The sequence below is a fragment of the Salvelinus alpinus genome, chromosome 14 (genome assembly GCF_045679555.1).
Source record: "Salvelinus alpinus chromosome 14, SLU_Salpinus.1, whole genome shotgun sequence".
Lineage (NCBI taxonomy): Eukaryota > Metazoa > Chordata > Actinopteri > Salmoniformes > Salmonidae > Salvelinus > Salvelinus alpinus.
In genome coordinates, this window is record NC_092099.1 from 18,966,061 (window position 1) to 18,979,833 (window position 13,773).

At 45.0% G+C, this 13,773-nt stretch overlaps 2 protein-coding genes across 3 annotated transcripts in view; both read right to left on the minus strand.

Annotated features, from left to right (window-relative positions):
• Window positions 1–5,577: 5,577 nt before the first annotated feature.
• Window positions 5,578–6,950, minus strand: LOC139538554 (dynein heavy chain-like). Its single transcript, XM_071340719.1, has one exon. The coding sequence runs from the start codon at window positions 6,935–6,937 to the stop codon at window positions 5,669–5,671; it is 1,269 nt and encodes a 422-aa protein (XP_071196820.1). The 5' UTR covers window positions 6,938–6,950; the 3' UTR covers window positions 5,578–5,668.
• Window positions 6,951–7,544: 594 nt separating this feature from the next.
• fer1l6 (fer-1 like family member 6) overlaps window positions 7,545–13,773 on the minus strand; it is a 75,026-nt gene continuing 68,797 nt past the window's right edge. For both annotated transcript variants that reach the window (XM_071340718.1, XM_071340717.1), the window contains 5 exons: window positions 12,865–12,963; window positions 11,901–12,142; window positions 11,294–11,451; window positions 7,985–8,085; window positions 7,545–7,728 (listed from right to left, as the gene is read on the minus strand). In XM_071340718.1, coding sequence (XP_071196819.1) covers window positions 7,548–7,728; window positions 7,985–8,085; window positions 11,294–11,451; window positions 11,901–12,142; window positions 12,865–12,963 — 781 coding nt within the window. In that variant the 3' untranslated portion in view covers window positions 7,545–7,547. The remainder of the gene's footprint in view (window positions 7,729–7,984; window positions 8,086–11,293; window positions 11,452–11,900; window positions 12,143–12,864; window positions 12,964–13,773) is intronic.

Below are 13,773 nucleotides of genomic sequence, written 5' to 3' on the forward strand. Positions count from 1 at the left end.
TACCAGTAACAGAACAACGGTACCAGTTCTACTCTACCAGTAACAGAACAACGGTACCAGTTCTACTCTACCAGTAACAGAACAACTGTACCAGTTCTACTCTACCAGTAACAGAACAACGGTACCAGTTCTACTCTACCAGTAACAGAACAACGGTACCAGTTCTACTCTACCAGTAACAGAACAACGGTACCAGTTCTACTCTACCAGTAACAGAACAACGGTACCAGTTCTACTCTACCAGTAACAGAACAACGGTACCAGTTCTACTCTACCAGTAACAGAGCTCAACGGTACCAGTTCTACTCTACCAGTAACAGAACAACGGTACCAGTTCTACTCTACCAGTAACAGAACAACGGTACCAGTTCTACTCTACCAGTAACAGATCAACGGTACCAGTTCTACTCTACCAGTAACAGAACAACGGTACCAGTTCTACTCTACCAGTAACAGAGCTCAACGGTACCAGTTCTACTCTACCAGTAACAGATCAACGGTACCAGTTCTACTCTACCAGTAACAGAACAACGGTACCAGTTCTACTCTACCAGTAACAGAACAACGGTACCAGTTCTACTCTACCAGTAACAGAACAACGGTACCAGTTCTACTCTACCAGTAACAGAACAACGGTACCAGTTCTACTCTACCAGTAACAGAACAACGGTACCAGTAACAGAACAACGGTACCAGTTCTACTCTACCAGTAACAGATCAACGGTACCAGTTCTACTCTACCAGTAACAGAACAACGGTACCAGTTCTACTCTACCAGTAACAGAACAACGGTACCAGTTCTACTCTACCAGTAACAGAACAACGGTACCAGTTCTACTCTACCAGTAACAGAACAACGGTACCAGTTCTATTCTACCAGTAACAGAACAACGGTACCAGTTCTACTCTACCAGTAACAGAACAACGGTACCAGTTCTACTCTACCAGTAACAGAACTCAACGGTACCAGTTCTACTCTACCAGTAACAGAACAACGGTACCAGTTCTACTCTACCAGTAACAGAACAACGGTACCAGTTCTACTCTACCAGTAACAGAACAACGGTACCAGTTCTACTCTACCAGTAACAGAACAACGGTACCAGTTCTACTCTACCAGGATCAGAACAACGGTACCAGTTCTACTCTACCAGTAACAGAACAACGGTACCAGTTCTACTCTACCAGTAACAGAACAACGGTACCAGTTCTACTCTACCAGTAACAGAACAACGGTACCAGTTCTACTCTACCAGTAACAGAACAACGGTACCAGTTCTACTCTACCAGTAACAGAACAACGGTACCAGTTCTATTCTACCAGTAACAGAACAACGGTACCAGTTCTACTCTACCAGTAACAGAACAACGGTACCAGTTCTACTCTACCAGTAACAGAACAACGGTACCAGTTCTACTCTACCAGTAACAGAACAACGGTACCAGTTCTACTCTACCAGTAACAGAACAACGATACCAGTTCTACTCTACCAGTAACAGAACAACGGTACCAGTTCTATTCTACCAGTAACAGATCAACGGGACCAGTTCTACTCTACCAGTAACAGAACAACGGTACCAGTTCTACTCTACCAGTAACAGAACAACGGTACCAGTTCTACTCTACCAGTAACAGAACAACGGTACCAGTTCTACTCTACCAGTAACAGAACAACGGTACCAGTTCTACTCTACCAGTAACAGAACAACGGTACCAGTTCTATTCTACCAGTAACAGAACAACGGTACCAGTTCTACTCTACCAGTAACAGAACAACGGGACCAGTTCTACTCTACCAGTAACAGATCAACGGTACCAGTTCTACTCTACCAGTAACAGAACAACGGTACCAGTTCTACTCTACCAGTAACAGAACAACGGTACCAGTTCTACTCTACCAGTAACAGAACAACGGTACCAGTTCTATTCTACCAGTAACAGATCAACGGTACCAGTTCTACTCTACCAGTAACAGAACAACGGTACCAGTTCTATTCTACCAGTAACAGAACAACGGTACCAGTTCTACTCTACCAGTAACAGAACAACGGTACCAGTTCTACTCTACCAGTAACAGATCAACGGTACCAGTTCTACTCTACCAGTAACAGAACAACGGTACCAGTTCTACTCTACCAGTAACAGAACAACGGTACCAGTTCTACTCTACCAGTAACAGAACAACGGGACCAGTTCTATTCTACCAGTAACAGAACAACGGTACCAGTTCTACTCTACCAGTAACAGAACAACGGTACCAGTTCTACTCTACCAGTAACAGAACAACGGTACCAGTTCTACTCTACCAGTAACAGAACAACGGTACCAGTTCTACTCTACCAGTAACAGAACAACGGTACCAGTTCTACTCTACCAGTAACAGAACAACGGTACCAGTTCTACTCTACCAGTAACAGAACAACGGTACCAGTTCTACTCTACCAGTAACAGAACAACGGGACCAGTTCTACTCTACCAGTAACAGAACAACGGTACCAGTTCTACTCTACCAGTAACAGAACAACGGTACCAGTTCTACTCTACCAGTAACAGAACAACGGTACCAGTTCTACTCTACCAGTAACAGAACAACGGTACCAGTTCTACTCTACCAGTAACAGAACAACGGTACCAGTTCTATTCTACCAGTAACAGAACAACGGTACCAGTTCTACTCTACCAGTAACAGAACAACGGTACCAGTTCTACTCTACCAGTAACAGAACTCAACGGTACCAGTTCTACTCTACCAGTAACAGAACAACGGTACCAGTTCTACTCTACCAGTAACAGAACAACGGTACCAGTTCTACTCTACCAGTAACAGAACAACGGTACCAGTTCTACTCTACCAGTAACAGAACAACGGTACCAGTTCTACTCTACCAGTAACAGAACAACGGTACCAGTTCTACTCTACCAGTAACAGAGCTCAACGGTACCAGTTCTACTCTACCAGTAACAGAACAACGGTACCAGTTCTACTCTACCAGTAACAGAACAACGGTACCAGTTCTACTCTACCAGTAACAGATCAACGGTACCAGTTCTACTCTACCAGTAACAGAACAACGGTACCAGTTCTACTCTACCAGTAACAGAGCTCAACGGTACCAGTTCTACTCTACCAGTAACAGATCAACGGTACCAGTTCTACTCTACCAGTAACAGAACAACGGTACCAGTTCTACTCTACCAGTAACAGAACAACGGTACCAGTTCTACTCTACCAGTAACAGAACAACGGTACCAGTAACAGAACAACGGTACCAGTTCTACTCTACCAGTAACAGATCAACGGTACCAGTTCTACTCTACCAGTAACAGAACAACGGTACCAGTTCTACTCTACCAGTAACAGAACAACGGTACCAGTTCTACTCTACCAGTAACAGAACAACGGTACCAGTTCTACTCTACCAGTAACAGAACAACGGTACCAGTTCTATTCTACCAGTAACAGAACAACGGTACCAGTTCTACTCTACCAGTAACAGAACAACGGTACCAGTTCTACTCTACCAGTAACAGAACAACGGTACCAGTTCTACTCTACCAGTAACAGAACTCAACGGTACCAGTTCTACTCTACCAGTAACAGAACAACGGTACCAGTTCTACTCTACCAGTAACAGAACAACGGTACCAGTTCTACTCTACCAGTAACAGAACAACGGTACCAGTTCTACTCTACCAGTAACAGAACAACGGTACCAGTTCTACTCTACCAGTAACAGAACAACGGTACCAGTTCTACTCTACCAGTAACAGAACAACGGTACCAGTTCTACTCTACCAGTAACAGAACAACGGTACCAGTTCTACTCTACCAGTAACAGAACAACGGTACCAGTTCTACTCTACCAGTAACAGAACAACGGTACCAGTTCTATTCTACCAGTAACAGAACAACGGTACCGGTTCTACTCTACCAGTAACAGAACAACGGTACCGGTTCTACTCTACCAGTAACAGAACAACGGTACCAGTTCTACTCTACCAGTAACAGAACAACGGTACCAGTTCTACTCTACCAGTAACAGAACAACGGTACCAGTTCTATTCTACCAGTAACAGAACAACGGTACCAGTTCTATTCTACCAGTAACAGAACAACGGTACCAGTTCTACTCTACCAGTAACAGAACAACGGTACCAGTTCTATTCTACCAGTAACAGATCAACGGGACCAGTTCTACTCTACCAGTAACAGAACAACGGTACCAGTTCTACTCTACCAGTAACAGAACAACGGTACCAGTTCTACTCTACCAGTAACAGAACAACGGTACCAGTTCTACTCTACCAGTAACAGAACAACGGTACCAGTTCTACTCTACCAGTAACAGATCAACGGTACCAGTTCTACTCTACCAGTAACAGAACAACGGTACCAGTTCTACTCTACCAGTAACAGAACAACGGTACCAGTTCTACTCTACCAGTAACAGAACAACGGTACCAGTTCTACTCTACCAGTAACAGAACAACGGTACCAGTTCTACTCTACCAGTAACAGAACAACGGTACCAGTAACAGAACAACGGTACCAGTAACAGAACAACGGTACCAGTTCTACTCTACCAGTAACAGAACAACGGTACCAGTAACAGAACAACGGTACCAGTTCTACTCTACCAGTAACAGATCAACGGTACCAGTTCTACTCTACCAGTAACAGAACAACGGTACCAGTTCTACTCTACCAGTAACAGAACAACGGTACCAGTTCTACTCTACCAGTAACAGAACTCAACGGTACCAGTTCTACTCTACCAGTAACAGAACAACGGTACCAGTAACAGAACAACGGTACCAGTTCTACTCTACCAGTAACAGATCAACGGTACCAGTTCTACTCTACCAGTAACAGAACAACGGTACCAGTAACAGAACAACGGTACCAGTTCTACTCTACCAGTAACAGAACAACGGTACCAGTTCTACTCTACCAGTAACAGAACAACGGTACCAGTAACAGAACAACGGTACCAGTTCTACTCTACCAGTAACAGAACAACGGTACCAGTTCTACTCTACCAGTAACAGAACAACGGTACCAGTTCTACTCTACCAGTAACAGAACAACGGTACCAGTTCTACTCTACCAGTAACAGAACAACGGTACCAGTTCTACTCTACCAGTAACAGAACAACGGTACCAGTTCTACTCTACCAGTAACAGAACAACGGTACCAGTTCTACTCTACCAGTAACAGAACAACGGTACCAGTTCTACTCTACAGGAGAACAACAGTACCAGTTCTACACTACAGGAGAACAACGGTACCAGTACCAGGATATCAGAGGACATTTGTTTTGTAGAGTATTGTAAAGCATCATATTCTCTATGTGGTGCTCTACTTTTGACAAGGGCCTTTTTGTCTTTCTAGGGAATACGTTGACTTATGGGACACAACCTATTCCTTCTGTCTGGGCTAACAACATGACATATTTCACATGGAATTGTGTGAATGCAAAATGATCTAACTAAGACAAAATGTATTTAAATGTGCTTTTATTTTAGGATAACAGCCTAATAATTATTTCATTTCTGTAAAAAAATAACCCCAAAATGTTTTGTTGTTCAACAATTCTTTATTAAAGTCCATTATTTATGTTAAAATAGAGACAATGACCATCCTTACATGTCTAGAAATATACATACTACATTACCTGTATAACTGATAGGATCATAACATGGAGGATACTGTACTGAATAACTGATAGGATCATAACATGGAGGATACTGTACTGAATAACTGATAGGATCATAACATGGAGGATACTGTACTGAATAACTGATAGGATCATAACATGGAGGATACTGTACTGAATTACTGATAGGATCATAACATGGAGGATACTGTACTGAATAACTACTAGGATCATAACATGGAGGATACTGTACTGTATAACTGATAGGATCATAACATGGAGGATACTGTACTGAATAACTGATAGGATCATAACATGGAGGATACTGTACTGAATAACTGATAGGATCATAACATGGAGGATACTGTACTGAATAACTGATAGGATCATAACATGGAGGATACTGTACTGAATAACTACTAGGATCATAACATGGAGGATACTGTACTGAATAACTGATAGGATCATAACATGGAGGATACTGTACTGTATAACTGATAGGATCATAACATGGAGGATACTGTACTGAATAACTGATAGGATCATAACATGGAGGATACTGTACTGAATAACTACTAGGATCATAACATGGAGGATACTGTACTGAATAACTGATAGGATCATAACTACTAGGATCATAACATGGAGGATACTGTACTGAATAACTGATAGGATCATAACTACTAGGATCATAACATGGAGGATACTGTACTGAATAACTGATAGGATCATAACATGGAGGATACTGTACTGAATAACTACTAGGATCATAACATGGAGGATACTGTACTGAATAACTACTAGGATCATAACATGGAGGATACTGTACTGAATAACTGATAGGATCATAACATGGAGGATACTGTACTGAATAACTACTAGGATCATAACATGGAGGATACTGTACTGAATAACTGATAGGATCATAACATGGAGGATACTGTACTGAATAACTGATAGGATCATAACATGGAGGATACTGTACTGAATTACTGATAGGATCATAACATGGAGGATACTGTACTGAATTACTGATAGGATCATAACATGGAGGATACTGTACTGAATTACTGATAGGATCATAACATGGAGGATACTGTACTGAATTACTGATAGGATCATAACATGGAGGATACTGTACTGAATAACTGATAGGATCATAACATGGAGGATACTGTACTGAATTACTGATAGGATCATAACATGGAGGATACTGTACTGAATAACTGATAGGATCATAACATGGAGGATACTGTACTGAATAACTACTAGGATCATAACATGGAGGATACTGTACTGTACTGAATAACTGCACCCATGCCAAGCAAATTGTTGTCCTTGGGCAAACTTTGTCAATATTGTTGAATCTAAAATGTTATTTATACTCTTTCTGCAACTGTATTTAAATAAATGTTAATATATAATATGCTGTTGTGATATTGCCACATTAGGAAACATTATTATGAAGTCCTGAGTTAGTTGTCAGACTATTTCACTAGCTTCAGTCCCGACTGTAGATTGATTTAGACTTTTGAGCCCCAGTCAGTTAGTCAGCCAGCTAGTTAGTCAGCCACCCTGTCAGTCAGCCAGCTAGTCAGCCAGCTAGTCAGTCAGCCACCCTGTCAGTCAGCCACCCAGTCAGCCAGCTAGTCAGTCAGCCACCCTGTCAGTCAGCCAGCTAGGCAGTCAGCCAGCTAGTCAGCCAGCTAGTCAGTCAGCCACCCTGTCAGTCAGCCAGCTAGTCAGTCAGCCAGCTAGTCAGTCAGCTAGTCAGTCAGCCAGCTAGTCAGTCAGCCAGCTAGTCAGTCAGCCAGCTAGTCAGTCAGCCAGCTAGTCAGCCAGCTAGTCAGTCAGCCACCCTGTCAGTCAGCTGTGGTAGTGCAGTGTGTTAACCATTGACTATCTTCTGAGAGATGGCTGCTGGCAGGGTGTAGAGGAGCAGGGCGATGAACAGAGCTGTGATGAGCAGGACCAGAGCGATGATGATGTACTTCTTATAGTTCCTCCAGATCAGGTGGAAAAAACACTTAAAAGGGTTCACGAACCACGAGAATGACGTGTCTGGCCGGCTAGAGAGAGAGAGAAAAAACACTTTAACCAGGGGTCGTATTCACAAAGTGTCTCAGGGTAGAGCTGCTGATCTAGGATCAGGTCTCCCGCTGTCTATGTAATCCTATTTATTATGAGCTAAATGACAAAACTGGTCCTAGATCTGCAGTTAATCGGATTCAGGAAGCAGGAGGAGGACTTGTCTAGACGGCCAGAGAGAAGAATAGAATAGATAGAATATATAATATATATATATATATAAAATGCTGATCATACTTGGGTTTTTCCAGGGGTTCCGGCTCCTTGCGGGCTCGACCAACCGGATTCTTCTCTGCCTCCTCTGATGTCACCAGGTGGAACTCCGCCTCTACTTTCCCCTGGAGACAACCAAAACATGTTACCGCCCCTGAATCTCAAATCACCTCCGAGACAGTAGACACAACCCCTAGGCCCTACCTCCTAGACAGTAGACACAACCCCTAGCCCCTACCTCCTAGACAGTAGACACAACCCCTAGGCCCTACCTCCTAGACAGTAGACACAACCCCTAGCCCCTACCTCCTAGACAGTAGACGCAACCCCTAGCCCCTACCTCCTAGACAGTAGACACAACCCCTAGCCCCTACCTCCTAGATAGTAGACACAACCCCTAGGCCCTACCTCCTAGACAGTAGACACAACCCCTAGCCCCTACCTCCTAGACAGTAGACACAACCCCTAGCCCCTACCTCCTAGACAGTAGACACAACCCCTAGCCCCTACCTCCTAGACAGTAGACACAACCCCTAGCCCCTACCTCCTAGACAGTAGACACAACCCCTAGCCCCTACCTCCTAGACAGTAGACACAACCCCTAGCCCCTACCTCCTAGGCAGTAGACACAACCCCTAGCCCCTACCTCCTAGACAGTAGACACAACCCCTAGCCCCTACCTCCTAGACACAACCCCTAGCCCCTACCTCCTAGGCAGTAGACAAAACCCCTAGCCCCTACCTCCTAGACAGTAGACACAACCCCTAGCCCCTACCTCCTAGACAGTAGACACAACCCCTAGCCCCTAGACAGTAGACACAACCCCTAGCCCCTACCTCCTAGACAGTAGACACAACCCCTAGCCCCTAGACACAACCCCTAGCCCCTAGACAGTAGACACAACTCCTAGCCCCTACCTCCTAGACAGTAGACACAACCCCTAGCCCCTACCTCCTAGACAGTAGACACAACCCCTAGCCCCTACCTCCTAGACAGTAGACAAAACCCCTAGCCCCTACCTCCTAGACAGTAGACACAACCCCTAGCCCCTACCTCCTAGGCAGTAGACACAACCCCTAGCCCCTACCTCCTAGACAGTAGACACAACCCCTAGCCCCTACCTCCTAGACAGTAGACACAACCCCTAGCCCCTACCTCCTAGACAGTAGACAACCCCTAGCCCCTACCTCCTAGACAGTAGACACACTCCCTACCTCCTAGACAGTAGACACAACCCCTAGCCCCTACCTCCTAGACAGTAGACACAACCCCTAGCCCCTACCTCCTAGACAGTAGACACAACCCTAGCCCCTACCTCCTAGACAGTAGACACAACCCCTAGCCCCTACCTCCTAGACAGTAGACACAACCCCTAGCCCCTACCTCCTAGACAGTAGACACAACCCCTAGCCCCTACCTCCTAGACAGTAGACACAACCCCTAGCCCCTACCTCCTAGACAGTAGACAACCCCTAGGCCCTACCTCCTAGACAGTAGACACAACCCCTAGCCCCTACCTCCTAGACAGTAGACAACTCCTAGCCCCTACCTCCTAGACAGTAGACACAACCCCTACCTCCTAGACAGTAGACACAACTCCTAGCCCCTACCTCCTAGACAGTAGACACAACCCCTAGCCCCTACCTCCTAGACAGTAGACACAACCCCTAGCCCCTACCTCCTAGACAGTAGACACAACCCCTAGCCCCTACCTCCTAGGCAGTAGACACAACCCCTAGCCCCTACCTCCTAGACAGTAGACACAACCCCTAGCCCCTACCTCCTAGACAGTAGACACAACCCCTAGTCCCTACCTCCTAGACAGTAGACACAACCCCTAGCCCCTACCTCCTAGGCAGTAGACACAACCCCTAGCCCCTACCTCCTAGACAGTAGACAAAACCCCTAGCCCCTACCTCCTAGACAGTAGACACAACCCCTAGCCCCTACCTCCTAGACAGTAGACACAACCCCTAGCCCCTACCTCCTAGACAGTAGACACAACCCCTAGCCCCTACCTCCTAGACAGTAGACACAACCCCTAGCCCCTACCTCCTAGACAGTAGACACAACCCCTAGCCCCTACCTCCTAGACAGTAGACACAACCCCTAGCCCCTACCTCCTAGACAGTAGACACAACCCCTAGCCCCTACCTCCTAGGCAGTAGACACAACCCCTAGCCCCTACCTCCTAGACAGTAGACACAACCCCTAGCCCCTACCTCCTAGACAGTAGACACAACCCCTAGCCCCTACCTCCTAGACAGTAGACACAACCTCTAGCCCCTACCTCCTAGACAGTAGACACAACCCCTAGCCCCTACCTCCTAGACAGTAGACACAACCCCTACCTCCTAGGCAGTAGACACAACCCCTAGCCCCTACCTCATAGACAGTAGACACAACCCCTAGCCCCTACCTCCTAGACAGTAGACACAACCCCTAGCCCCTACCTCCTAGACAGTAGACACAACCCCTAGCCCCTACCTCCTAGACAGTAGACACAACCCCTAGCCCCTACCTCCTAGACAGTAGACACAACCCCTAGCCCCTACCTCCTAGACAGTAGACACAACCCCTAGCCCCTACCTCCTAGACACAACCCCTAGTCCCTACCTCCTAGGCAGTAGACAAAACCCCTAGCCCCTACCTCCTAGACAGTAGACACAACCCCTAGCCCCTACCTCCTAGACAGTAGACACAATTCCTAGCCCCTACCTCCTAGACAGTAGACACAACTCCTAGCCCCTACCTCCTAGACAGTAGACACAACCCCTAGCCCCTACCTCCTAGACAGTAGACACAACCCCTAGACCCTACCTCCTAGACAGTAGACACAACCCCTAGCCCCTACCTCCTAGACAGTAGACACAACCCCTAGGCCCTACCTCCTAGACAGTAGACAAAACTCCTAGCCCCTACCTCCTAGACAGTAGACACAACCTCTAGCCCCTACCTCCTAGACAGTAGACACAACCCCTAGTCCCTACCTCCTAGACAGTAGACACAACTCCTAGCCCCTACCTCCTAGACAGTAGACACAAATTGTAGCTCTGACGGGATTGGAAAGTTGTTAGCAATTAGGTGGAAGCTCTGTCTTGTCCTGTGCTAGGTGAAATTGTCATCATATTGCTTACACCTATTCAATCCTCGCAGAAGATCCGCAGGGGTAAAGGGGGCTAGGGGTTGATTTGAGAGTATGTCTGCGTCCCAGACGACACCTACCAGACCCCATTGGGTTCTGGTCAAAAGCGGTGCACTATATAATAGGGTGCCATTAAGGGAAGCAGCCTAGTTGTCATCACAAGTAAAGGTGTTGATCGGTATGGGTACCGTGAGCTCCCCAGCCTTGACAAAGGGCCACCAGCCTCTGGACCTCTTCTGTTGGAAGATGGAGATGGTCTCTAAGCTGTCCGTCAGCATGTCCATCTTACAGGCCTTGGCTGACTTGGCGCCGCGGGGAAACCCATGTAAGTCCAACTCCACGGTACCTGAGAAACAGATAAGATTAGATGTCAAATCAAAGTTTAACTCTCGTTTCACTCATACAGGAAGTATGAGAACAGAGAAACATAGATCGTTTCACACATACAGGAAGTATGAGAACAGAGAAACATAGATCGTTTCACTCATACAGGAAGTATGAGAACAGAGAAACATAGATCGTTTCACACATACAGGAAGTATGAGAACAGAGAAACATAGATCGTTTCACTCATACAGGAAGTATGAGAACAGAGAAACATCTATATTAACTCTTGTTTCACACATACAGTGTTAATGGGAAAACAAACGTGCTGGGTTGGGATGTGATTTCCCTGATTGATTAGCAATACCTGATCGTGATCATTGAAATAAACATGTCCACCTTCCTCCTATTGCCTACTGTCTATACAGCCCAGGGAAAGGAGTCAAACCAGAGTCTCTTTCTCTCTCTTACCCAAGAAATCATCAGAAGACAGCCTGTCAAAGTCCCAGACCTGCATCACCAACATGGCCGGTAGCTTCTGCTCCGTCTTGTCCAGGGAGAAGATGCTCCCCCTCTTACTGACTACCACCACCTTCTCGGCAGGCAGGTAGTTAAAGGGGAACACCAGGCGCCAGTTGAAGTTACCCTCCCCAGTCAGAGAGTTGTAGTGAACATCAGTCTCCTGGCGATCGTCCTCAAAGCCCTTAAGCCACCTGAAAAAAAGTATACAATTATACAAATATAATTTTCAGCCTATTGAGTGAGAGGATGATAGTGGAGAAATATATAGAGGATGACAGTAGAGAAATATATATAGAGGATGACATTAGAGAAAGATAGAGAGGATGACAGTAGAGAAAGATATATAGAGGATGACAGTGGAGAAATATATATAGAGGATGACAGTGAAGAAATATATATAGAGGTTGACAGTAGAGAAAGATATATAGAGGATGACAGTGGAAAAATATATATAGAGGATGACAGTAGAGAAAGATAGAGAGGATGACAGTGGAGAAAGATAGAGAGGATGACAGTAGAGAAAGATAGAGAGGATGACAGTAGAGAAATATATATAGATGACAGTAGACAGACAGAGAGGATGACAGTAGACAGATAGAGACGATGACAGTAGAGAAAGATAGAGAGGATGACAGTGGTAAGGTTTTACTAGTGATTGTGATGTGGTGGTTTAACTTCAGTTGAATGTGCTGGTTGTAACTCGTCTGGTTAAGAGAGTCTGCTAAATTACTGTGAATGCAAGGTCGAGTCAGGAAATAATAGATCTGTAAAACGGGTATTCAAAACCGAACCGACAAGGTCCGTCAAGGTCCGTTTCATAAGCCTGATCTTCAGGGATGAGCTGAATGTAATCTAATCATCAATGTCTGTCTTATGTTTGGATACGTTTTGAAAACACTGTCGCTCCACTCACCCTTTAACGTAGATGTCACTAGACTGTGTTCCTGTGAGGATGTTAGTGTCTTCCAGAATCACATCTTCAGTGTTCCAGATGATGATTCTCAACTCAAACCTTCACAGGACCAACAATGAATCAATCAACTCATACCTTCACAGGACCAACAATCAATCAATCAACTCAAACCTTCACAGGATCAACAATCAATTAATCAACTCATACCTTCACAGGACCAACAATCAATTAATCAACTCATACCTTCACAGGACCAACAATCAATTAATCAACTCATACCTTCACAGGACCAACAATCAATTAATCAACTCATACCTTCACAGGATCAACAATCAATGAATCAACTCATACCTTCACAGGACCAACAATCAATTAATCAACTCATACCTTCACAGGATCAACAATCAATCAACTCATACCTTCACAGGACCAACAATCAATTAATCAACTCATACCTTCACAGGATCAACATTCAATTAATCAACTCATACCTTCACAGGACCAACAATCAATCAATCAACTCATACCTTCACCGGATCAACAATCAATTAATCAACTCATACCTTCACAGGATCAACAATCAAGGAATCAATCAACTCATACCTTCACAGGACCAACAATCAATGAATCAACTCATACCTTCACAGGACCAACAATCAATGAATCAACTCATACCTTCACAGGACCAACAATCAATGAATCAACTCATACCTTCACAGGACCAACAATCAATGAATCAACTCATACCTTCACAGGACCAACAATCAATTAATCAACTCATACCTTCACAGGACCAACAATCAAGGAATCAATCAACTCATACCTTCACAGGATCAACAATCAATGAATAAATCAACTCAAACCTTCACAGGATCAACAATCAATGAATAAATCAACTCATACCTTCAC

Coding starts and splice junctions, on each gene's coding strand:
- LOC139538554 (XM_071340719.1), bottom strand. CDS start 6,937: ATGATCCTAGTAGTTATTCAGTACAGTATCCTCCATGTTATGATCCTA.